The following is a 26,411-nucleotide window of genomic DNA, read 5'->3' on the forward strand; positions in this document are numbered from 1 at the left end:
CAGCTTTCAAAGCTGAGGGGAGGGGGGTGGAGGGGGGGAAGGAGAACATCAGGCGTGTGAAGAGGAGGGAATGGAGGCCAGCGAGCTGTCGACACTGGGGTGAAAGCAGCCTGCGGACTGTAGGAGATGGGAGACTGAGGGAGGGGAGGGGACCCCAGGCTGTCAAGGCTGGGGACGAGTATTGAAGTGAGAGACAGAGTAATGAGACTGGAGATCACAGAGCGAGGCAGCAGCAAGTGTGAACAGGATAGGGGATTGGGGGGTTGGAGAGAGAAGAGAGTTCGGATCAGGAGACCAGGAACATGATTAATATCAACGCAAAGGAAAGCGAGCAGAAAAACATTCTACCCTGGAGCAAAACCTATCACAATCCAAATCCGTGTTCACTGGGAGGGTGAGAATAATCGGAGAGAACATGAAGCTTCCTGAAGCAGCAGACAGGCTCAATACTGCACGGATCTGACAGGTGTCTGCATATCACTCTCAGCACAGGGTTAGATACAGAGTAAAGCTCCCTCTACACTGTCTCCATCAAACACTCCCAGGACAGGTGCAGCACGGGGTTAGTTACAGAGTAAAGCTCCCTCTACACTGTCTCCATCAAACACTCCCAGGACAGGTACAGCAGGGGGTTAGATACAGAGTAAAGCTCCCTCTACACTGTCCCCATCAAACACTCCCAGGACAGGTACAGCACAGGGTTAGATACAGAGTAAAGCTCCCTCTACACTGTCCCCATCAAACACTCCCAGGACAGGTACAGCACAGGGTTAGATACAGAGTAAAGCTCCCTCTACACTGTCCCCATCAAACACTCCCAGGACAGGTACAGCACAGGCGTTAGATACAGAGTAAAGCTCCCTCTCCACTGTCCCCATCAAACACTCCCAGGACAGGTACAGCATGGGGTTTAGTAAATAGACCATGACAAAGTGACGTCAATACTTACTCTGTTTCCCTTCTCACCCGGCAGCCCAGGAAGTCCATCAAAACCTCGGTCACCCTGTCATATCAGAAAGAATTTCAGTTCCATATAAAAGTAAAGGAATAATTCACTCCCGCCTGAGGCGGTACAATCAGCATGTCTGTGTCAGCTCCTGTATGGTCCGTGTGTGTGTGTCTCAGTGTCACTCCTGTACGGTCCGTGCGTGTGTGTGTCTCAGTGTCAGCTCCTGTATGGTCCGTGTGTGTGTGTCTCAGTGTCACTCCTGTACGGTCCGTGCGTGTGTGTGTGTCTCAGTGTCAGCTCCTGTACGGTCCGTGTGTGTGTGTCTCAGTGTCAGCTCCTGTATGGTCCGTGTGTGTGTGTCTCAGTGTCACTCCTGTACGGTCCGTGCGTGTGTGTGTGTCTCAGTGTCAGCTCCTGTACGGTCCGTGTGTGTGTGTCTCAGTGTCAGTTCCTGTACGGTCCGTGTGTGTGTGTCTCAGTGTCAGCTCCTGTATGGTCCGTGTGTGTGTGTCTCAGTGTCACTCCTGTACGGTCCGTGCGTGTGTGTGTGTCTCAGTGTCAGCTCCTGTACGGTCCGTGTGTGTGTGTGTGTCTCAGTGTCAGCTCCTGTATGGTCCGTGTGTGTGTGTGTGTCTCAGTGTCAGCTCCTGTACGGTCCGTGTGTGTGTGTGTGTCTCAGTGTCAGCTCCTGTACGGTCCGTGTGTGTGTGTGTCTCAGTGTCAGCTCCTGTACGGTCCGTGTGTGTGTGTGTGTCTCAGTGTCAGCTCCTGTACGGTCCGTGTGTGTGTGTCTCAGTGTCAGCTCCTGTACGGTCCGTGTGTGTGTGTCTCAGTGTCAGCTCCTGTACGGTCCGTGTGTGCGTGTCTCAGTGTCAGCTCCTGTACGGTCCGTGTGCGTGTGTCTCAGTGTCAGCTCCTGTACGGTCCGTGTGTGTGTGTCTCAGTGTCAGCTCCTGTACGGTCCGTGTGTGCGTGTCTCAGTGTCAGCTCCTGTACGGTCCGTGTGCATGTGTCTCAGTGTCAGCTCCTGTACGGTCCGTGTGCGTGTGTCTCAGTGTCAGCTCCTGTACGGTCCGTGTGCGTGTGTCTCAGTGTCAGCTCCTGTACGGTCCGTGTGCGTGTGTCTCAGTGTCAGCTCCTGTACGGTCCGTGTGCGTGTGTCTCAGTGTCAGCTCCTGTACGGTCCGTGTGCGTGTGTCTCAGTGTCAGCTCCTGTCCGGTCTGTGTGTGTGTGTCTCAGTGTCAGCTCCTGTACGGTCCGTGTGTGTGTGTCTCAGTGTCAGCTCCTGTCCGGTCCGTGTGTGTGTGTCTCAGTGTCAGCTCCTGTCCGGTCCGTGTGTGTGTGTCTCAGTGTCAGCTCCTGTACGGTCCGTGTGCGTGTGTCTCAGTGTCAGCTCCTGTACGGTCCGTGTGTGTGTGTCTCAGTGTCAGCTCCTGTCCGGTCCGTGTGTGTGTGTCTCAGTGTCAGCTCCTGTACGGTCCGTGTGCGTGTGTCTCAGTGTCAGCTCCTGTACGGTCCGTGTGTGTGTGTCTCAGTGTCAGCTCCTGTACGGTCCGTGTGCGTGTGTCTCAGTGTCAGCTCCTGTACGGTCCGTGTGCGTGTGTCTCAGTGTCAGCTCCTGTACGGTCCGTGTGTGTGTCTCAGTGTCAGCTCCTGTTTGCAAGCACCGGGAGTTGGGAAAGGGAAATGTGTCTCATGCTGAGATTTCTGCATTAACCTTTCGTCCAGATGGGCCTGGCATTCCTCTGGATCCATCAGATCCTGATCGACCCTGAAACAAAAGAAAAACAGTCACACAGCTGGAGTTACAGGACCCCTCCTCCCCTGAAGGTGCTGACTCTCACTGGGGTATGGGGTCCCCCTCCTCTCCTGAAGGTGCTGACTCTCACTGGGGTACAGGTCCCCCTCCTCTCCTGAAGGTGCTGAGTGTCACTAGGGTACGGGGTCCCCTCCTCTCCTGAAGGTGCTGACTCTCACTGGGGTACAGGTCCCCCTCCTCTCCTGAAGGTGCTGACTCTCACTGGGGTACAGGTCCCCCTCCTCTCCTGAAGGTGCTGACTCTCACTGGGGTACAGTGTCCCCGCCTCTCCTGAAGGTGCTGACTCTCACTGGGGTATGGGTCCCCCTTCTCTCCTGAAGGTGCTGACTCTCACTGGGGTACGGGGTCCACTCCTCTCCTGAAGGTGCTGACTCTCACTGGGGTATGGGTCCCCCTCCTCTCCTGACACCTGAGGCCCTGTTTGCCTCTGTCGTCCGATATGATCCTGAACTGGAAATATATCGCCATTCCTTCACTGTCGCTGGGTCAAAATCCTGGAACTCCCTCCCTAACAGCACTGTGGGTGTACCTACACCACAGGGACTGCTGCGGTTCAAGAAGGCAGCTCACCACCACCTTCTCAAGGGCAACCAGGGATGGGCAATAAATTCTGACCCAGCCAGCGAAGCCCACATCTCATGAATAAATAAGGACAGAAGTGCAGCAAACAGTGTGTCTTGTCAGGCAGTCAAAGAACAAAGAACAAAGAAAAGTACAGCACAGGAACAGGCCCTTCAGCCCTCCAAGCCTGCGCCGATCATATTGCCTGTCACCTAAAACATTTTGCACTTCTGGGGTCCGTATCCTCGATTCCCATCCTATTCATGTATTTGTCAAGCTGCCTCTTAAACACCACTATCGTACCTGCTTCCACCACCTCCTCTGGCTGCGAATTCCAGACACTCACTACCCTCTGCATAAAACACTTGCGCCACACATCTCCTCTACAGTTTTCTCCTCTCACCTTAAATCTATGTTCCCTAGTAACTGACTCTTCCACCCTGGGAAAAACCTTCTGACCATCTACTCTGTCCATGCCACTCATAATTTTGTAAACTTCTATCAAGTCCAACACCTGAGGTCTAATCATAGAACCTTACAGCACAGAGAGAGGCCATTCCTCCCATCATACACATGCCACCTCTTTGAAAGATCTATCCAATTAGCTCCACTCCCCCCTGCTCTTTCCCATAGTCCTAAAAACTCTCCCCCACTAAAGTATTTATCCAATTAGAAAACGGAGGAGCATAGGCACAGGAGAAGGCCTTTCTGCCCCTCTTGCTCATTCTGCTGGTCAATGAGACTGAGGCTGTACTGTGACCTAACCCCAAATCGCATCATAGCTTTGATTCTCAAACAGCTATCAATCTCGGTTTTTAAATTAACCATTGCTCTCGCATCAGTTTCTGTTTGTGGATGAGAGTTTTAAACTCCTACCACCTAATCGGACTCCTGAAATGTCTGGCTGTAATTTTTAAACTATATCCTCAATCCACAATTCCCCGGCCAAGTGAAACACTTTCCCTTCTATCGAACCAACCTGTTCCTCTTAATGTCATGAAAACTTCGATCAAACCATCCAGAGAATCCCTCTCCTCCGTAATCTAACCCTTTGAGTCCAGGTTTCATTCTGGTCAATCCACACTCTACTCCCTCCAAGATCAGATCACTCCTGAGGTGTGGAGCCCAGAACGGGGCTCCCAGTAATTCCAGCTGTGGTCTAACAGGGCTGTGTGCAGCTGCAGCAGGACTTCACCCCCTTGGATTCTCGTCCGCTCTGAGGCAGCACCTTCCAGATCACAACTCACTGCATCAAAATGTCTCCTCGTCTGCCCCTCTGCTTCTTCCACCGATTCTCTTCAATCTGTGTCCCTCTGGTTACTGACCCTCTGCCACTGGAAATAGTTTTTCCTTATTTACTCAACATAAACCCCTCATAACTTTGAACAGCTCTTATCCTTGGACTTGCTCCATATCGAGCACCTACATCCAGGCCCCACGCTCCCCTCTCCTTGTTCTTGTCTGGGGTATTCAGAACCCTAAACCTCCCAGTGTAGGAGGTGGTTTGGCCGGGGGGGGGGGGGCGGGTTTGGTGGTCAGTAACCCACATGTGCACTCACCCTGCGGCCTGGTTTCCCTGTAGGACCAGGTGGACCTTGAGCACCTCTTGGACCCTGTGTGAAAGAGAGAATGAAGCTGTGAGTAACTCCACGATTGGAGGATTCTCGGTGAACTCCTGCCCCTCTCTGTACAAAATTGTTTGTTATTATAATGGACAGGTTCAAATCTCAACTGCACATTTATATATCCTCAGGACATCACAAAGTGCTTCACAGCCAATGAAGTACTTTAGAAGTCTAGTCACTGCTGTAACGGAGGAAACATAGCAACCAATTAATGCACAGCAAGATCCCACAATCAGCAATGTGATAATGGCAGATTGTGAGAACCACATCTTCAAGAGCTACATTTTCCTTTAAAATTTGGAAGGGCATCACATTATTTGGACACTTGAGAGCTGACCTGTATCTCTTTTTTTTAAAAAAAGGTCATAAGTTCATCTTGGACTGGAGCAAGCTTGCCTTTTCCAAGAAATCACATGACATTAGCTAAATGACCTGCATCACAATTGCTGTGGGGAGAGCTATTTGTTTATTTGAACTGCAATCACTTTAACTGATGTTAAAAAAAACACTGTTTTAAAGGCAAAGGCCTGGTGATTTACTGGAAATCACCTGACAGAAGAGTTTTATGTTTTGAACTCAGTTGGGAATGGACTGAGAAGGGGAAAAGCTGCCAAGCTCATGCTTTCCTTGCCTTGCTGGAAATGCAGTGTGGTTATCAGTATCCAGCTAGGAATCCTCATCTCAGGAGAACTTGTCTGTATTTGGAAACCCGAGAGGTTAAGACGGGAAGGATTGATCCAGCTTGATTTTCCTCCATGCTGAAGCTCCGTTGGTGAGAACCTCCAGACATCTACTGGGACTAGCGACCCGTCCTCGCATGAGGGAGCACCAGATCAACAGCATCAAAACCCTGTGAACTTTATCTCTTTTATAAAGCTTTTTTTTAACCACCCATCTTTGCAGAGACCCTATTTTGTTTGTCCTTTGTGTATGTGTGTGTGTGTGTGTGTGTGTGTGTGTGTGTGTGTGGTTTGGGCTATTTTAAAAGGTTTAGATAGTTACACTTCCAGATTACAAATTGTGTTAACCATTTGTTGCAACTTGTTTTAAAAAGAAGTTTTGTTTTATAATAAATCAAGCATTCTGAATTTATTGAAAGAAGCCTGGTTAATGTCTCTTTTATTCTGGGTCTAACAGTAGTGAAGATAAATAATTGGCCATTTTGGTGAGTGAATTAAACATTTAAACAAATGGTGCAACCTGTGGAGTAGTGGGGCGAGAGTGCAATCCTCCTATCCTGGTCATAACAAAATGATCTATTTTCAGTAATATTGGTTGAGGAGCAAACAATGGCTCCAGAACTCGGGGAAGAACTCCACTGCTCTTCCACAAGATAATGGCATGAGATCTTTACATACACCACACAGGCACGCAGGGCCCTGAATTAACACCTCAGCTAAAAGACGACATCTTCCGACAGTGCAGCGCTCCCTCAGTACTGACCCTCTGACAGCGCAGCGCTCCCTCAGTACTGACCCTCCAACAGTGCAGCGCTCCCTCAGTACTGACCCTCCAACAGTGCAGCGCTCCCTCAGTACTAACCCTCTGACAATGCAGCACTCCCTCAGTACTGACCCTCCGACAGTGCGGCACTCCCTCAGTACTGACCCGCTGACAGTGCGGCACTCCCTCAGTACTGACCCTCCGACAGTGCAGCATTCCCTCAGTACTGACCCTCTGACAGCGCAGCGCTCCCTCAGTGCTGACCCTCCTACAGTGCAGCACTCCCTCAGTACTGACCCTCCAACAGTGCAGCACTCCCTCAGTACTGACCCTCCAACAGTGCAGCACTCCCTCAGTACTGACCCTCCAACAGTGCAGCACTCCCTCAGTACTGACCCTCCAACAGTGCAGCACTCCCTCAGTACTGACCCTCCAACAGTGCAGTGCTCCCTCGATTACGTGGTCATTCTAAGTGGGACTAAAGCCCAAGATTTGGTGGCTCCACGGGGGGAGAGGGGTTTCGGCCTGAGCCCTTGCCTCTGTCATGTGAAGCTGAATTCAATTTATGTTCACAAGATGTCAAATTGTCTGTATTGTGGGATGGCATGTAACTTCCAAAAGGTTTCTGTTAAGGTTCCACAGGAAAGGCTGTTAGTTGAAGATTGGTTAATATTGCGGAGCCTACGACTGGTCACAAAGCCCACAGTTGGTTAATGTTATCTCATCAATTCTCTCTCACCTGAGGGCCAAGGTCTCCCATTTCCCCCTTGATTCCGAGGTATCCAGGAGGCCCCTGAAGAAGAAAATTGAGACAGTTAGAGAACATAGAGGCCCAAACAACCTCCTACCCATCCACTGGCTCCTCCCCCACCATTGGCTCTGCTCCAAGCTGCCTCTACCCCCACGCTGACCCCTCCCCCCATGCTGGCCCCTCTCCCCCACACCCACCGGCCCCTCCCCCACCACTGGCTCCTCCCCCTACTGGCTCTGCTCCAAACTGCCTCTGCCCCACACACCAGCCCCTCCCCCCACCACAGGCTCCTCCCACTGGCTCTGCTCCAAACTGCTGCTGCCTCCACACTGGCCCCTCCCCCTCCACCCCCATACCCACCCTCCCTTCACATTGGCCCCTCCCCCCACATTGGCCCCACGCCCCACTCTGGCTCCTCCCCTCACACTGGGCCCTCTCCCCACACTGGCTGCTGCCCCAACACCACCCACCCACTCCCACTAACTCCTACCACAGACTGCCCACTCCCAAAACTGGCTCTCCCACACACTACCCCCCCTCACTGGCTCCTCTCACACACAGGCCCCTCCCACTCACTTTACCCCCTGCACTGGTCCCTCCCCCATATCGGCCCCTTCCCCAAACCGGCATCACCCCACACTGGCCCCTCCACTGTACTGACCCTCCCAACTACTTGTTCCTTCCCTCACACTGGCCCCTCCGGCTGAGGGTCCACTCTGGAAGAGCTGAGCCGCACAGCCACCCATCCAGGCTCTGCCTACATGGGCCCCACTCTAACCTGCAAGAGTCTGCCCCGTCCTAGCCCCAGGCCCAGGCCCCGGGCCTAGCTCCAGCCCCACACTAAGACTGAGGCCCATGGCCACTTTCAGGTCCCGTTACCTTCAGCCAGTGCTGTGGTCTTCCTCAAGAGCAGGATAAGAAAGGCCGGGCCACTCGGCCCATCGAGCTGTTCCCCTCATAGGCCATTAACAATATGCTTGAACAGCAATTCCAGAATGTTTTGCCGAACTATAACTCTCTGTATAATTCAGTAGTTGAACTCTAACTAGTCTGCCAGCTCAAAGAGATCGGCCTCTGAACAGGACCACATAGAAAGTCATTGGGCCATTGAAGGTGATGAGTTTACAACTGACTGTAATGCCCGGCCCTCGAACTGAGGGGCTTCCTGGTGGACACCCCATTTAGGACTTGCACACTCCTGCACCCTGAGCTCTGCTCAAACTCTGACCAATGACAAGTGAGAGAGACACAAACATTTCTGGAGATCAGGCATTAGCAGTGAAGACCTCCACTCCAGGCCTCCCTACCCCTGCACTCCTCCCCCCTCCCCTTCACTCTACCCCTCACCTCGACTCCCCTCCTGCCTCTCCCCTCCACACTCCCCACTACTCCCATCACCCTCTCCATCCCTCTCCCCTGGCCTGATACGGAAGGCAGTCACTGAGTACAAGTGCCATGGAGGCTGAGTTCTGGGCCAATGTCTCACTCCTCCAGCCTCAGAGGAAACCATGTTTTGAAAAGTCAGCCTGCGCTAACCCGCAGCATCTGAAGAAAGAGGAAGCAGGGGAAAATCTGCTATTTGAACAACTTACTCCCTAAGAAAACAGAACATCTTCAAAAGCTGACTTAGCATCTGGGTTTAATTATCTAACCAACCTAGTCTAAATGATTAACCAAATTCCGGCTTTCACTGTGATCTACGGGTAGGGACAGAGATCGGGACGTGGGCTCCATGAGCTCAGGGACCCTGTGAACCACACCCCACTCAATATCATACATCACCAGCACTAGCACTTACAATGGGGCCTGGTCTGCCAGTCAATCCCATTGGTCCTGTTGGGCCTCTCAATGCCAGCTGTTAAAAATAACAGAAAATACATCCGTCAGTAAATGTAAACCAGACAATGGGAATAGCTTTCATTCTCCGACTCTCTCAGCACCGCACGGTTTCAAAGGAGAGCAGGTGAAATTTCCCCAAGGTCTGGGGGTCAATATTTAAGGCTCAACATCACAAAAAAAAACAATGATCTAGTCATTGTGACATTGCTGTTCATGGGGAGCTGCTTCCATAAGTTGGCTACGAGCATTTCCTGCATTACCACAATGAATACAATAATGTCCATTGGCTGACCCTCTGACAGTGCAGCATTCCCTCAGTACTGACCCTCTGACAGTGCAGCACTCCCTCAGTACTGACCCTCCGAGAGCACGGCATTCCCTCAGTACTGACCCTCCAACAGCACAGTGCTCCCTCAGTACTGATCCTCCGACAGTGCAGCATTCCCTCAGTACTGACCCTCTGACAATGCGGCACTCCCTCAGTACTGACCCTCTGACAGTGCAGCACTCCCTCAGCAATGACCCTCTGACAGTGCACCACTCCCTCAATGCTGACCATCCGACAGTGCAGCACTCCCTCAGTATGACCCTACGACAGTGCCGCACTCCCTCAGTGCTGACACTCCAACAGTGCAGCATTCCCTCAGTACTGTCCCTCCAACAGTGCGGTGCTCCCTCAATACTGACCCTCTGACAGTGTAGTGCAGCACTCCTTCAGTACTGACCCTCCAACAGTACAGTACTCCATCAGTACTGACCTCCAACAGTGTGGCACTCCCTCAGTACTGACCCTCCGACAGTGCAGCGCTCCCTCTGTACTGACCCTCCGACAGTGCAGCGCTCCTTCAATACTGACCCTCCGACAATGCAGCATTCCCTCAGTACTGACCATCTGAACATGCAGCACTCCATCAGCACCGACCTTCCAACAGTGCAGTGTTCCCTCAGTATTGACCCTCCGACAGTGCAGCACTCCCTCAGTATTGACCCTCTGACAGTGCAGCACACCCTCAGTACTGACCCTCTGACAGTGCACCACTCCCTCAGTGCTGAATCTCTGACAGTGCCGCATTCCCTCAGCACTGACCTTCCGACGGTGCAGCACTCCCTCAGCACTGACCCTCCGACAGTGCAGCACTCCCTCAGTACTAACCCACCGACAGTGCAGTAATCCCTCAGTACTGACCCTCTGACAGTGCACCACTCCCTCAGTATGACCCTACGACAGTGCAGCACTCCCTCAGTACTGACCCTCTGACAGTGCCGCATTCCCTCAGCACTGACCTTCCGACGGTGCAGCACTCCCTCAGCACTGACCCTCCGACAGTGCAGCACTCCCTCAGTACTAACCCACCGACAGTGCAGTAATCCTTCAGTACTGACCCTCTGACAGTGCACCACTCCCTCAGTATGACCCTACGACAGTGCAGCACTCCCTCAGTACTGACCCTCTGACAGTGCCGCATTCCCTCAGCACTGACCTTCCGACGGTGCAGCACTCCCTCAGCACTGACCCTCCGACAGTGCAGCACTCCCTCAGTACTAACCCACCGACAGTGCAGTAATCCTTCAGTACTGACCCTCTGACAGTGCACCACTCCCTCAGTATGACCCTACGACAGTGCAGCACTCCCTCAGTACTGACCCTCTGACAGTGCACCACTCCCTCAATGCTGACCATCCGACAGTGCAGCACTCCCTCAGTATGACCCTACGACAGTGCCGCACTCCCTCAGTGCTGACCCTCCGACAGTGCAGCACTCCCTCAGTGCTGACCCTCCGACAGTGCAGCACTCCCTCAGTACTGACCCTACGACAGTGCAGCACTCACTCAGTGCTGACCCTCCGACAGTGCAGCACTCCCTCAGTATCATCCTACGACAGTGCCGCACTCCCTCAGTATGACCCTACGACAGTGCCGCACTCCCTCAGTGCTGACCCTACAACAGTGCAGCACTCCCTCAGTGCTGACCCTACAACAGTGCAGCACTCCCTCAGTGCTGACCCTACGACAGTGCAGCACTCCCTCAGTGCTGACCCTCTGAGAGCACGGCATTCCCTCAGTACTGACCCTCCAACAGCGCAGTGCTCCCTCAGTACTGATCCTCCGACAGTGCAGCATTCCCTCAGTACTGACCCTCTGACAATGCGGCACTCCCTCAGTACTGACCCTCTGACAGTGCAGCACTCTCTCAGCAATGACCCTCCAACAGTGCAGCATTCCCTCAGTACTGTCCCTCCAACAGTGTGGTGCTCCCTCAATACTGACCCTCTGACAGTGTAGTGCAGCACTCCCTCAGTACTGACCCTCCAACAGTACAGTACTCCATCAGTACTGACCTCCAACAGTGTGGCACTCCCTCAGTACTGACCCTCCGACAGTGCAGCGCTCCCTCTGTACTGACCCTCCGACAGTGCAGCGCTCCTTCAATACTGACCCTCCGACAATGCAGCATTCCCTCAGTACTGACCATCTGAACATGCAGCACTCCATCAGCACCGACCTTCCAACAGTGCAGTGTTCCCTCAGTATTGACCCTCCGACAGTGCAGCACTCCCTCAGTATTGACCCTCTGACCGTGCAGCACTCCCTCAGTACTGACCCTCTGACAGTGCAGCACTCCCTCAGGGCTGACTCTCTGACAGTGCAGCATTCCCTCAGTGCTGACTCTCTGACAGTGCAGCATTCCCTCAGCACTGACCTTCCAACGGTGCAGCACTCCCTCAGCACTGACCCTCCGACAGTGCAGCACTCCCTCAGTACTAACCCACCGACAGTGCACCACTCCCTCAGTATGACCCTACGACAGTGCAGCACTCCCTCAGTACTGACCCTCTGACAGTGCACCACTCCCTCAATGCTGACCATCCAACAGTGCAGCACTCCCTCAGTATGACCCTACGACAGTGCCGCACTCCCTCAGTGCTGACCCTACAACAGTGCAGCACTCCCTCAGTGCTGACCCTCCGACAGTGCAGCACTCCCTCAGTATCACCCTACGACAGTGCCGCACTCCCTCAGTATGACCCTACGACAGTGCCGCACTCCCTCAGTGCTGACCCTACGACAGTGCCGCACTCCCTCAGTGCTGACCCTACGACAGTGCAGCACTCCCTCAGTGCTGACCCTACAACAGTGCAGCATTCCCTCAGTGCTGACCCTACGACGGTGCAGCACTCCCTCAGTACTGCACTATAAGTGTTGTGCGCTTGTCTGTTTTGGGGAGTGAGAGTCAGGGGGCGATGGTCTCCCAGCATCCTCATGGTGGCTGATTGGCTCCACCTGAGGGGCAGGAATTTGCCGCTCAGGATAAATGTTTTCTCTGACCTTCCATCGTCTGTGAGTAAATCTAGGAACTCCTGAAATGTGTGGAAATCTGAGGTGTACATTTCCCTCCCCTATTCTCTGAGGTTTCTTCCCTCTTTGCCTGTGTTTGGGGCAAAGGAGCAAATTAACCTGTGTTGAATTTTGTCATCATCCTTTCGGTCAAAGAGTGGCCCCAATTTGTGGGGCAGGAAAGGTTAAAGGTCAAGCCTATACCCAGGCTGGGGTTACAGATTCTGTTTCATTTTGGTCAGTTGGGGGTTGGGTGTGGTGGTTGGGTACCAGAAGCATGGGTTGACCTTGCCATCTGTCCCTAGGCACTGGCGAGACAATTCTCAGACACCCTGGTAACTTCCTGATTGAAGGTGTCCACAGCAGAAGTCCTGTGAGTGGGAGCTGGCACTGACTGCACTCAAACCACAGTCAGTTCATGAAGCAACGAATGTTGGGCTGAGCTTCACAAACCCAAATGTTTCACAGAAGATCACCATGTTCTTATCAAAGTCTCCGCAATCCCTCATCCCTAATGAATCAGCCCTCACATCAATCTCAAAGTTTTCGCGTGAATATAACCAGGGGTTAGAGCGAATGACAGTGTACCAGCACCCAGCTGCATACACACACTGCCCATTGTTAATGAGACCGGCTCTGTCACACTCAGTCACTTACCCGGGCCTGCTGTAATATTGCCTGTGCCTGGGCCTCCTGTGCTGACAGCATCGGCCCCTTTTCTCCAGCGCTGCCACCTCCTGTGAACCGGAACTGAGGGGAAACAGTGGAGACAGTGTCAGCAGCAAATAGACAAGGGAGCAAGATCACAGCAATCGCCACTTAACCCTTAACTCCTGTAGCTCGGCTCATTCTATTCACTGGTGCTATACCTCCCCATGTAGGCAGAGTGTAGAGGGAGCTTTACTCTGTATCTAACCCCGTGCTGTACCTGTCCTGGGAGTGTTTGATGGGGACAGTGTAGAGGGAGCTTTACTCTGTATCTAACCCCGTGCTGTACCTGTCCTGGGAGTGTTTGATGGGGACAGTGTAGAGGGAGCTTTACTCTGTATCTAACCCTGTGCTGTACCTGTCCTGGGAGTGTTTGATGGGGACAGTGTAGAGGGACCTTTACTCTGTATCTAACCCTGTGCTGTACCTGTCCTGGGAGTGTTTGATGGGGACACTGTAGAGGGAGCTTTACTCTGTATCTAACCCCGTGCTGTACCTGTCCTGGGAGTGTTTGATGGGGACAGTGTAGAGGGACCTTTACTCTGTATCTAACCCTGTGCTGTACCTGTCCTGGGAGTGTTTGATGGGGACAGTGTAGAGGGACCTTTACTCTGTATCTAACCCTGTGCTGTACCTGTCCTGGGAGTGTTTGATGGGGACACTGTAGAGGGAGCTTTACTCTGTATCTAACCCCGTGCTGTACCTGTCCTGGGAGTGTTTGATGGGGACAGTGTAGAGGGACCTTTACTCTGTATCTAACCCTGTGCTGTACCTGTCCTGGGAGTGTTTGATGGGGACAGTGTAGAGGGAGCTTTACTCTGTATCTAACCCCGTGCTGTACCTGTCCTGGGAGTGTTTGATGGGGACAGTGTAGAGGGACCTTTACTCTGTATCTAACCCCGTGCTGTACCTGTCCTGGGAGTGTTTGATGGGGACAGTGTAGAGGGAGCTTTACTCTGTATCTAACCCCGTGCTGTACCTGTCCTGGGAGTGTTTGATGGGGACAGTGTAGAGGGACCTTTACTCTGTATCTAACCCTGTGCTGTACCTGTCCTGGGAGTGTTTGATGGGGACAGTGTAGAGGGACCTTTACTCTGTATCTAACCCTGTGCTGTACCTGTCCTGGGAGTGTTTGATGGGGACACTGTAGAGGGAGCTTTACTCTGTATCTAACCCCGTGCTGTACCTGTCCTGGGAGTGTTTGATGGGGACAGTGTAGAGGGACCTTTACTCTGTATCTAACCCTGTGCTGTACCTGTCCTGGGAGTGTTTGATGGGGACAGTGTAGAGGGACCTTTACTCTGTATCTAACCCTGTGCTGTACCTGTCCTGGGAGTGTTTGATGGGGACACTGTAGAGGGAGCTTTACTCTGTATCTAACCCCGTGCTGTACCTGTCCTGGGAGTGTTTGATGGGGACAGTGTAGAGGGACCTTTACTCTGTATCTAACCCTGTGCTGTACCTGTCCTGGGAGTGTTTGATGGGGACAGTGTAGAGGGACCTTTACTCTGTATCTAACCCCGTGCTGTACCTGTCCTGGGAGTGTTTGATGGGGACAGTGTAGAGGGACCTTTACTCTGTATCTAACCCCGTGCTGTACCTGTCCTGGGAGTGTTTGATGGGGACAGTGTAGAGGGAGCTTTACTCTGTATCTAACCCCGTGCTGTACCTGTCCTGGGAGTGTTTGATGGGGACAGTGTAGAGGGACCTTTACTCTGTATCTAACCCCGTGCTGTACCTGTCCTGGGAGTGTTTGATGGGGACACTGTAGAGGGAGCTTTACTCTGTATCTAACCCCGTGCTGTACCTGCCCTGGGAGCGTTTGATGGGGACAGTGGAGAGGGAGCTTTACTCTGTATCTAACCCCGTGCTGTACCTACCCTGGGAGTGTTTGATAGGGACAGTGTAGAGGGAGCTTTACTCTGTATCTAACCCCGTGCTGTACCTGTCCTGGGAGTGTTTGATGGGGACAGTGTAGAGGGAGCTTTGCTCTGTATCTAACCCCGTGCTGTACCTGTCCTGGGAGTGTTTGATGGGGACAGTGTAGAGGGAGCTTTACTCTGTATCTAACCCCGTGCTGGACCTGTCCTGGGAGTGTTTGATGGAGACAGTGTGGAGGGAGCTTTACTCTGTATTTGTTTACTCTGTCGGTGCCAATAACTGGTTTGTGCGACTGATCTTCATGGCAATGGGAGTGTTTGTCCGAGGAACTGATGTTGGCTCTGAGTGTTATTGTGAATACTTACAGGCAGCATCAGCATAGTCCCTGGTGGTCCGGGTAATCCGTCAGCTCCGGGAAGTCCGGATCGTCCTCGGGGTCCCTGGTGGGGAGGAAGCAGAAATTTACAATGTGGAAACCAACAAGGAAATTAAGAACTGAATAGAAACCAGATAAAAACTGGATAGAAATCGGATAGAAACTGGACAGAAACCGGATAGAAACTGGATATAAACCGGATAGAAACCGGATAGAAACTGGATATAAACCGGATAGAAACCGAATAGAAACTGGATATAAACCGGATAGAAACCGAATAGAAACTGGATAGAAACCGAATAGAAACTGGATAGAAACCGATTAGAAACCAGATAGAAACTGGATAGAAACTGGATAGAAGCTGAATAGAAACCGGATAGAAACTGGATATAAACCGGATAGAAACTGGATAGAAACCGGATAGAAGCTGAATAGAAACCGGATAGAAACTGGATGTAAACCGGATAGAAACCGGATAGAAACTAGACAGAAACTGGATATAAAGGGACTGAGAGAAGAATCTGGGGAGAGAGGGGGGGTTTGAGTTCCAGGGTGTGGGTAGGGAGGGTGATATGGGGCCGGTTTGGGGGAAGGTAAGCATCAATTACTGGAGGGTGATGGGAATGCTCTACCCGGAGTGGGGCTGAGAGAGACAGGTGAGGGGGAGGAGTTTCAGTAACAGGGATAGGAACAGGAGGAGGACATTCAGCCCCTCGAGACTACCCCCCGATTCAATGAGTCCATGGTACATCTGTGACCTGACTCCCTAAACCCACCTTTACCCCCATCACTTAATGCTTTTGCTTAACAATATCTATCTCACATCATCCCCCAGGGACAGAGGGTCAATTGAAGGTGGGACCGGGGTTCTTGAGAAGAGAGGAGAGGGAAGAGGGAGGGGAGCTTTGTGGAGAGGGGATTAGGGGATTAGGGGATTAGGGGATTAGAGGAAGAAGATTCAGAGTTCGGGGAGGGAATTGAGGGAGAGGAGATTTGTAGAGAGGAGAGACGGGTTGTGGGCGGAGGAGAGAGGGTTCAGTGTTCAGGGTTCGGGGAGAAACATTTTGGGCTTTGGGGAGGGGCAGCCCTCAGCACCACAAGTCCATGTTTGGAAGTGTGCAGAAGGAGCTTGTTATGGCAGTATTTACCAGAGGGTGGCAGCAAGAGACCGTGATGGCACTGCCTTCAGAGAGAGAGAGAGTAAGAATGAAAGGGTAAGAGCGAGAGAGAGAGAGAAAGAGAGAGAGAAGGAGGGAGGGAGAGAGAGGGAGGGAGGGAGAGAGAGGGTGAAAGAGGGTGAGAGCAAGAGCGCGGGGGAGTGAGAGAGGGGGGAGAGAGAGAGAGAAAGAGCGAAAGAGAGAGCGAGAGAGAGAATGAGAGAGAGAGAGAAAGAGAGAGGGAGGGAGAGAGAGGGAGAGGGAGGGAGAAGGAGGGGGCAGAGAGATAGAGAGAGAGAGAGAGAGAGAGGGAGAGGGAGGGAGAGGGAGGGTGATCCCTGCATGATGAGGGTCAGGTGCGAAATTCAACCATGAAGCTATATGTTTTGCATTGTTCCTTTAACATTTTCTTTACAGTCCTGGAGAATTTGCCAAGTGCAGGAAGCCAACATTAAATGTTTGTTCTAATCGGGATTAACAAAGAATCTGTTGCTTTAAAAGCTCTTCAAATCTGATGATTGTTTTTGAGGTTTGGGATGTAATATAACTCCGCTCATAAGTGAACCTGTGAAGAGACGTTTCCCATCTCTGTTTGACGTAGGAGCCAGAACTCCAGAAATGGTGGTGGTGTGGGAGTGAGGAGGAGGCGTCTGAGACACTTTGCATCTGCCTTAGCTTCCCAGGAATGGGAGGAGGGAACAAACAAGACAGAAACTGTGCCTGAGCAAGAAGCTGGAGGGAGTGCGTGATGAGGAGCGGATAGTACAGTGCCAGAGTACAGGTCACACTGTACGGCGCCAGAGTACAGGTCACACTGTACGGCGACAGGTCACACTGTATGGCATCAGAGTACAGGTCACACTGTACGGCGCCAGAGTACAGGTCACACTGTACGGCGACATGTCACACTGTATGGCGTCAGAGTACAGGTCACACTGTACGGCACCAGAGTACAGGTCACACTGTACGGTGACAGGTCACAATGTACGGTGCCAGAGTACAGGTCACACTGTATGGCATCAGAGTACAGGTCACACTATATGGCATCAGAGTACAGGTCACATTATACAGTGCCGGAGTACAGGTCACACTGCACAGTTGCAGAGTACAGGTCACAATGTATGATGCCAGAGTACAGGTCACACTGCAACGTTCCAGAATACAGGTCACACTGCACAGTTCCAGAGCACAGGTCACACTGCACAGTTCCAGAGCACAGGTCACACTGCAATGTTCTAGAGTACACATCACACTGCATAGTTCTAGAGCACAAGTCACACTGCACAGTTCCAGTGTACAGATCACGCTGCACAGTTCCCAAGTACAGGTCACACTGCACAGTTGCAGAGCACAGGTCACACTGCACAGTTGCAGAGCACAGGTCACAGTGCAATGTTCTAGAGCACAGGTCACACTGCACAGTTCCCAAGTACAGGTCACACTGCACAGTTCCCAAGTACAGGTCACACTGCACAGTTCAGAGCACAGGTCACAGTGCACAGTTCCAGAGCACGGGTCACATTACATAGTTCCCGATACAGGTCACACTGTACAGTGCCAGAAGGTGGAGCAACCACAACCCCAGGAGCGAGTGATTAATAGACCCTCTGACCCCTAGTCCTCCCCGCCTCCATCCCTCCCTTGCACTCCCCTCTCCATTCTTCTCCCCTCCCATCTTCCACCCCCACCTCACACTCTCCCCTCCTCCTCACTGCCCGGGCTCTATGTGAGTTGAGTAAGGGTTACACCCACTCTCCCCTCACTCAGGTGAGGAGATTCCATGTGTGGAGGGCAAAAGTCAATTGTTTTGCTGTAACGTTTAACTAGTATGTGACTCAGTTCCGATCTCTGGACTGCTTTAAGACTCTGGCAATTTTCCCTGAATCTTTTATCTTTGCTCCCAGTCAGAACAGGCTGGAACTCGCAATCAGTTTAATTACTTCGAGAGCTTTGGAAGAGTTCCCACAGATTAATCACTCCCCTCCTAGCAGTGAATGTACAGCATCAAACAGCCTCGACTCACCCTCAAGCCTGGATCACCTACTGGCCCTGGAGGTCCAGGGGGGCCACTGCGCCCAGGGTTACCCTGTAAACAGTAACAGAAAGACAAGTGAGAGATCAGCGGAGATCAAACATCAGGCATTAAACATGTCTCCAAGCAAGGGTGGTCAGGCAGAAATAATAGGGACTGATTATTAGCAAGAGAGGACACTTTAAATACTCTCATTTCAAACAACCAAATTCTGCACGTGTTAGTAATTCGAAAAGAATGCAGTTATAAATACATTCAGAAAAGTACAAAAAACCAAACTGTGTCCTTAGGGTTTCAGAACATGTGACTCACAGATGGTCCTTCAGGGCCCGGAGGCCCTTCAATCAACATTCCCTAGAATGAGCAAAAAAAACCAGAATTAATAACGTCAAACTCACACTGTACCAGTAGCTAAGTGAGTCAGTAACTCATAAACAGGGAGTAGGCCCAGACAGAGACTACACAACACACAGAGAGAATGGACAGTTTGTAAACATGGGTGATAGTTTGATGTTAATCTATCTCCCTGACACTGTCACTCAGTAACTCCTCTCCCCCAGTGCCCTGTGTTACTGACTGTATCTCTACTGATGTTAATCCAGCTCCCTCACACTGTCACTCAGTAATTCCTCTCCCCCAGCACCCTCTGTTACTGGCTGTATGTCTATTGATGTTAATCTAGCTCCCTCACACTTTCACTCAGTACCCCTCTCCCCCAGCACCCTGTGTTACTGACTGGGGAGGGGAGGGAGGTGGGGGGGCGGTTGGGGGGAGCCCAGAACAAGGGGGCACAACCTTAAAATGAGAGCCAGGCCATTCGGGGGTGATGTCAGGAAGCATTTTGTCACACACAGGGGAGTGGAAACCTAGAACTCTCTTCCCAGTTGAAAATTTAAAAACTGAGATTGATTGGATAGGGGATTAATGGAATCAAAGCAGGTAATTGGAGTTCAGATAAAAATTAGCCATGATCTGATTGAATGGAGAAACAGGCTTGAGGGGCTGAATAACCTCCCTCCATACCTATATTCCTATGTCCCTGCATTTCTGTCTCTCTCTGTCCTTGTGTTATTGTCTGTCTGTCTCCCAGTGTCCCTATCTCCCAGTGTCCATATCTCCCAATGTCCCTATCTCCCAATGTCCCTATCTCCCAATGTCCCTATCTCCCAGTGTCCCTATCTCCCAGTGTCCCTATCTCCCAGTGTCCCTATCTCCCAGTGTCCCTATCTCCCAGTGTCCCTATCTCCCAGTGTCCCTATCTCCCAGTGTTCCTATCTTCCCGTGTCCCTATCTCCCAGTGTCCCTATCTCCCAGTGTCCCTATTTCCCAGTGTCCCTATCTCCCAGTGTCCCTATCTTCCTGTGTCCCTATCTCCCAGTGTCCCTATCTCCCAGTGTCCCTATTTCCCAGTGTTCCTATCTCCCAGTGTTCCTATCTCCCAGTGTTCCTATCTCCCAGTGTTCCTATCTCCCTGTGTTCCTATCTCCCAGTGTTCCTATCTTCCCGTGTCCCTATCTCCCAGTGTCCCTATCTTCCAGTGTCCCTATCTCCCAGTGTCCTTATCTTCCTGTGTCCCTATCTCTCTGTGTCCCTATCTTCCAGTGTCCCTATCTCCCTGTGTCTCTATCTTCCGGTGTCCTTATCTTCCGGTGTCCCTATCTCCCAGTGTCCCTATCTCCCAGTGTCCCTATCTCCCAGTGTCCCTATCTCCCAGTGTCCCTATCTCCCAGTGTCCCTATCTCCCAGTGTCCCCATCTCCCAGTGTCCCCATCTCCCAGTGTCCCCATCTCCCAGTGTCCCTATCTCCCAGTGTCCCTATCTCCCAGTGTCCCTATCTCCCAGTGTCCCTATCTTCCTGTGTCTCTGTCTCCCAGTGTCTCTATCTCCCTGTGTCCCTATCTTCCTGTGTCCCTATCTCGCAGTGTCCCTATCTCCCAGTGTCCCTATCTTCCCGTGTCCCTATCTTCCTGTGTCTCTATCTCCCAGTGTCCCTATCTTCCTGTGTCCCTATCTCCCAGTGTCCCTATCTCCCAGTGTCCCTATCTCCCAGTGTCCCTATCTTCCCCTGTCCCTATCTTCCAGTGTCCCTATCTCCCAGTGTCTCTAACTCCCAGTGTCCCTATCTCCCAGTGTCCCTATCTCCCAGTGTCCCTATCTCCCAGTGTCCCTATCTCCCAGTGTCTCTATCTCCCAGTGTCTCTATCTCCCAGTGTCTCTATCTCCCAGTGTCCCTATCTCCCAATGTCCCTATCTCCCAGTGTTCCTGTGTCCGTGTGCCCAGTGTTCCTGTCTCCCTGTGTCCTAGTTGAACAGTGAAGGACTGAAAATCACAAACTAAATGGACTTTGTAAGAAGAGAAATCTCTGAATATAATCAGACTACAACTGAGGAGATAATGACTGATAAATTCCCATTCCCGCTATGAAGTGTCCTTTGGGCTGTTTTCAGGGAGTGATGTCAGAGGAGAGACATGGTGGGTAGTTAAAGAAATAAGAAGTCTGTTAGTTTTGAGAATTTTGCAGCTTTAAAGATGGTCCTTGAGTTCTCGGGACAAGATCCCACCTGAATCTCCTGGATAACTGGCTCCATTTATATTCCAGGCACAGGGACAGGTTAAAGGTTACAACTCCCATCATACAGCCTCATAGGGGATTCAGAACAGAGGCTGTGTATCCCATGAGGACCATGGACAGTTTAATCGGAAGGTCCTTCAGTCCCTGACTCGAGAATTCTGATGCCTTTATTGGGGTTCCTATCACAGCTGCATCATAAAGGTGACCAGTTAATTGTCTCATGTACGAGACATTTTACCAGATGTTGTCTTTTGAAATAGTGGACACTGTTTCTCTCAATCAATCGCAGAATAAAACCTTTCTCATCAATAGATTTTGCTGTGCAGATTTTCCTGTGTCTAGCTGCAGGACAGATTGAATTGACCAGAATTCCAGACAGCGTGTGTTGCCAGGGCCCTCTCCAGCTCACAGCCTGCGTGTTCAGGGGTCTCAGCTCCTGCTTTCAGAGGTTGCTATCTGGCGGGGATGGGTATTGGGGGTGGAGGGGTGTTTGACAGATATTCAGCTCTCCTGTTGGGTTTTGAATGGAAGGGGGATTTCAGGGAGTGGAGTTGGGAGGGGGTGTGAAAGCCGTGAATCTGTGAGCAGAGGCAGATTATTCAGTGGTTTTGGTGATACCAGTCAGTGTGACCACCCCCCTCCTGCCTGTGGTATCTCCCAGTTACTCTATCAAAGTCCTTTCTATTCCTCTCTGCCATATTTGAAGGGATTAAAGAGTAGCTCTGTCCTCTGAGTGTCAAACAGAGCAGGTAAAGACAGAGCAACATGAATTCAGCCCCTTGAGCCTTTCAGTTAGATCATGGATCATCTGCATCTTAATTCTATTTAACCCCCTTGATTCCCTTACCATTAACAAACTTACCCAACAGAATATATCCATCTCAGATTTTGAAATTCTCATCTTCCCCTCTGATTCTTCTACCAATTCTCTTCAATCTGTGTCTCACTGGTTACTGACCCTCGTGTCAATGGAAACAGTTTCTCCTTATTTACTCTACCCAAACACCTTCATCTACCTGTCAGCTACATTTGAAGAGATGTCACACCAGTAGCAGGCAGACGTGTAGCTTTTCGAATGCTATAGCCGTCCTACTGGATAGAGCACCAGAGCAGATTTCTGCAGCATCTCTCACTGGCCAGTGCCGGAGCACTGGAACCAGGGGGCTTCCACTGTCAATCTCAGATAGGTACCCTGGGTGTGACAGGATCAGGACCAAGTGATGGTAGTAGTGGAGGAGCAGGCGGTAGCTGTTAGCTCATGGCCCAGCTGCATGGCCCTTGGTGTCTCCGGACTCCCACTGCTCACATTTAAAAATTGTGACTGAGCTCTGATGTTATCTCTCCACCGCTCAATGGAACCAGGACTCCACCATGACCCCACCAGGCACCAAACCCAGTGGGATCCTTACTCTGGTCACTGGCTGACAGATCTCGGGGCTCCAGTTTAAAGCAGTGTCCAGTGTGCAGGAGGGTGGAGTGAGAGACACTGGACAGGACCTTGTTTTCTCATCGTTTTCCAGAACCTTCCTGCCACACATTGATGGGTTCTCAGGCAAAAGTGAGTCTAAAGCTTCCCACAGAATGACACATGGAACCCAGCTAGAGACACAGCCAGAGCAGACTGCCTTATTCACCCAGAATACTCACAGGTTCAATAATGGCCGGTTCACCCTTCTGACCCTTCTCACCCCTTGGACCATTGGCCTAGAGATTGAAAAGAAAAGAGAACATGTTAATTTGACTCAACAGAATTTTACTTCCAATTTTAGCAAACTAATGATCTAGAGGATGGATATTAATAGATAAAACAATCAACATGAGGTGGCGGGAGAGTGAGGGGGAGGGGAGGGGAGTGAAGGGTGGGGTGTGAAGGGGAGGGAGAGCGAGAGGGACCAAGGTGTGGGGAGTGCAAGGGGGTAGGAGGGCGAGGAGAGAGAGAGTGAGGGGATGGTGAGTGAGGGGAGAGCGAGGGGATGGGAGAGCAGGGGAAGGGGGAGGGGCGGGGAGCAAGGGAGAGGGACAGCAAGGGAGAGGAGAGGAAGGGAGAGGAAAGGCAAGGGAGAGGAGAGGGAGGGGGAGGAAGAGCAAGGGAGAGGGAGAGCGAGGGGGGAGGGAGCGTGACAGGGAGGGTAAGGGAAGCGAGGAGGAGGGAAGATGGTGAGGGTGAGGGAGAGCAAAGGGGAGGGACAACAAGATAGAGGGAGAGTGAGGGGGAAGGAGAATGAGGGGGAGGGAGAGTGAGGGGGAGGGAGAGTGAGGGGAGGGAGAGCAAGGGGTGAGAGAGTGAGGGGGAGGGGGAGTGACAGGGAGGGTAAGGGAAGCGAGAAGGAGGGGAGATGGCGAGGGGGAGGGAGAGCAAGGGAGAGGGGGACCAAGATAGATGGAGAGCGAGGGGGAAGGAAAGCGAGGGGAGGTGGGCCCAGGAGGAGGGAGAGCGACAGGGAGGGTAAGGGGAGTGAAGGGGAGGGGAGGTGGTGAGGGGAAGGGGGAATGAGAGTGGGCAGGAGAGAGGGTGTGGAGAACAGGGGTGTGTCAGGGGAGCAGGGTTATAGAGGAAACGAGAAGGGACCACACAGAGTTGCCATTAAAGTCAAAATTCTTCACAATCTGAAGATCTCACCCTTCCATAGTCCGTATCTGTAAGCGCAGGTGAAACTGGGCCAACTTCTGACCCACCTTCAGGATCCTCATAATCGTAATAAACTTCATAGTCATCAAAGAATGAGTTGGGATCTTCTTCATTGATTGTTGTTACGTTGAACTTGTCTTCAGTTTCCCCTGAAACAGACGTCTCTTCCAAATCCACATCAGTGTACTCTGGATTTTCTTCTAGTACAGTCTCATTGTGGATGAACACATCGATGCCAACAGTGTGGGTCTTTATATGGTATCAGAATACAGGAAAGAGGAAAAATTCACCATTACTGAGCAACATAATGACAACAGAATGATACACTTTACAGGGCCAAATAAAGAACAAGGATATAAACTGTAATGGAGATTGTGTTAATCAAACCTTTGTTAGGCTGCAGTAAACAAGGCGAGAGTGGTGGGGGTTCCTGTATCATCTAACTGCCAATGAAAAGCAAGTGAGCAGAGTGGCACAGTGCCGGAGATTTTAAACTCCTCTCCCCTCCTCCCATTGAGTCACCATGTTAAACTGTGGGATTTCTAGAATTACCTTAGGCTTGAAAAACAGTAAAAACTGGGAAGTAAGAGTACAGGTCCAAGCTGTTACTTCCATCTGTGAGTTAATTCAGACACGATGAGGTTGCATCTATATCCTGTACCAGGGCCACCGCACCTCAATACCCACTCACTGCACATAACTCCATGCTGGAAATGTACACAGACGAAGAAAGGTACACAGGCAGATAGGGCAGCACCTCTCAATGCACAGTGAGTCAGCAATTTAGCTGTAAAGACTCCAGATCCCATCTGTGCTGAATCAGTGCAGAGAGCTGTTCGAGACCTGGGGAGAGGGATAATCAGTCGGGATTCCTGTTTTTGGCCATTATCCAGTGACACTGATTGAAAAGCAAGTGATGTTGGGGACAGTAGGAGGCCATTTAGCCCTTCAAGTCTGTTTCTCCATTCAATTAAATCACAGCTGATCTGTAATCTTAACTTCATTGACCAGCCTTGATTCCTTAACCATTATTCCCCTTACCCAACAAGATATCAATCTCAGTGTTGACATTTTCAATTGACCCCCAGTCTTTTTGGGCGGGGGAGGGGCGGGGGGGAGAGTTCCAGGTTTCCACACCCCATGTGTGAGGAAGTGCTTCCTGACATCGCCCCTGAACGGCCTGGCTCTCGTTTTAAGATTCTGCCCCCTTGTTCTGCACTCTCCCCAAACTCAACCAGCCCCCCACCCTGCCCCCACCCCTGCCAGGGGAAATAGCTTCTCTCTATCAATCCTATCAAATCAACTTACATCCCTTGATTAGATCACCCCTTCATTTTCTATACTCGAGGGAATTCAAGCCTAGTCTGTACAACCTGTCCTCGTAATTAACCCTTTTAACCCCAGTGTCATTCTGGCGAATCTGGGCTGCACCCACTCCAAGGCTGTTATCTCCCTCCCGAGGATGTGCTGCCCCTAGTGGAACACAGGCACTCTGGATGGGCTCTGAGCAGAGTTCCGTACAACTGTAACTGGACAGTTCAGGCCGAGCATTGAGGCTTCCCATAGTGAAATCAGCTTCCAGCATCCGTGTTAAAGCTCACATGGCTGAGATCCCAGAGAAGGACTGATACCCGTGCAATTCAGAACCCTGGAATAATCAGCACCTTCGGGGGTCAGGGGAAAAAATTGGGAAACATGGAAATCGGATTGGGGAAATCTCCAGACAGGGCCAGACTTGTGAGCTTCCATAACTGGATCTGAAAAACAAAACATATTTAATACCTGATTGTCCGGCCAATCTCTTCTTGAAGCTACATCATCTTCTTTGTCCAATTTTTCATCTGTGAATGGATAATAATAGTCCTCTCCGTAGATATCATAATAGCTTGTCACTACTGTTGGGTATTCTGCAGTCGTGGTTTCTGGGATGGTAACTGTAGTTTCCTCAAACACTTCTTCCTTAGCTTCAGTCTCACTCTCCTATATTTACAGGAAATAGAAATATTATTGCAGCCTGATGAATTCCATCAGTTTTTACTCTATTATCTCTTTGTCCCAGTATCCCAGCGACCCAATATCCCACTATCCCAGCGACCCAGTATCCCAGTGTCCCATTATCCCATTATCCCAATATCCCACTACCCCAGCGCCCCAGTGACCCATTATCCCAATATCCCACTATCCCAGCACCCCCAGTGTCCCATTATCCCAATATCCCAGTATCCCAGCACCCCCAGTGTCCCATTATCCCAATATCCCACTATCCCAGTATCCCAGCACTCCAGTGTCCCATCAGCCCAATATCACAGTATCCCACTATCCCAGTGCCCCATGTCCCATTATCCCAATATCTCACTATCCCAGTATCCTACTATCCCAGCACACACCATGTCCCATTATCTCAATATCCCATTATCCCAGCTCCCTGATGTCCCATTATCCCAATATCCCAGTATACCAGCACCCCCAGTGTCCCATTATCCCAATAACCCACTATCCCAGCATCCCCATTGTCCCAATATCCCAGTATCCCACTATCCTAGCACCCCCAGTGTCCCAGTATCCCAATATTCCAGTATCCCACTATCCCAGCACCCCAGTGTCCCATTATCCCAATATCCCACTATCCCAGCACCCCATTGTCCCAATATCCCATTATCCCAATATCCCAGCACCCCCAATGTCCCATTATCCCAATATCCCACTATCCCAGCCCCCCAGTGTCCCATT

The 26,411-nt window shown here is 51.3% G+C and overlaps 1 protein-coding gene across 4 annotated transcripts in view; it reads right to left on the bottom strand.

Moving 5' to 3' along the window:
- The window catches only part of col5a1 (procollagen, type V, alpha 1), a 367,061-nt gene that overhangs the window by 108,971 nt on the left and 231,679 nt on the right, over positions 1-26,411 (bottom strand). For all 4 annotated transcript variants that reach the window (XR_005943793.1, XM_041193587.1, XM_041193586.1 and 1 more), the window contains exons 7-18: positions 25,464-25,661; positions 23,673-23,930; positions 22,700-22,756; positions 18,792-18,833; positions 18,471-18,533; positions 15,280-15,354; positions 12,983-13,075; positions 8,948-9,004; positions 7,138-7,191; positions 4,890-4,943; positions 2,668-2,721; positions 950-1,003 (exon numbers count right to left, since the gene is read on the bottom strand). Coding sequence is in view for 3 of the 4 variants with exons in the window: in XM_041193587.1 (XP_041049521.1) it covers positions 950-1,003; positions 2,668-2,721; positions 4,890-4,943; positions 7,138-7,191; positions 8,948-9,004; positions 12,983-13,075; positions 15,280-15,354; positions 18,471-18,533; positions 18,792-18,833; positions 22,700-22,756; positions 23,673-23,930; positions 25,464-25,661 (1,059 nt within the window). In the remaining variant the exon portion in view is untranslated. The remainder of the gene's footprint in view (positions 1-949; positions 1,004-2,667; positions 2,722-4,889; positions 4,944-7,137; positions 7,192-8,947; positions 9,005-12,982; positions 13,076-15,279; positions 15,355-18,470; positions 18,534-18,791; positions 18,834-22,699; positions 22,757-23,672; positions 23,931-25,463; positions 25,662-26,411) is intronic.

The sequence above is a fragment of the Carcharodon carcharias genome, chromosome 8 (assembly GCF_017639515.1).
Source record: "Carcharodon carcharias isolate sCarCar2 chromosome 8, sCarCar2.pri, whole genome shotgun sequence".
Classification (NCBI taxonomy): domain Eukaryota; kingdom Metazoa; phylum Chordata; class Chondrichthyes; order Lamniformes; family Lamnidae; genus Carcharodon; species Carcharodon carcharias.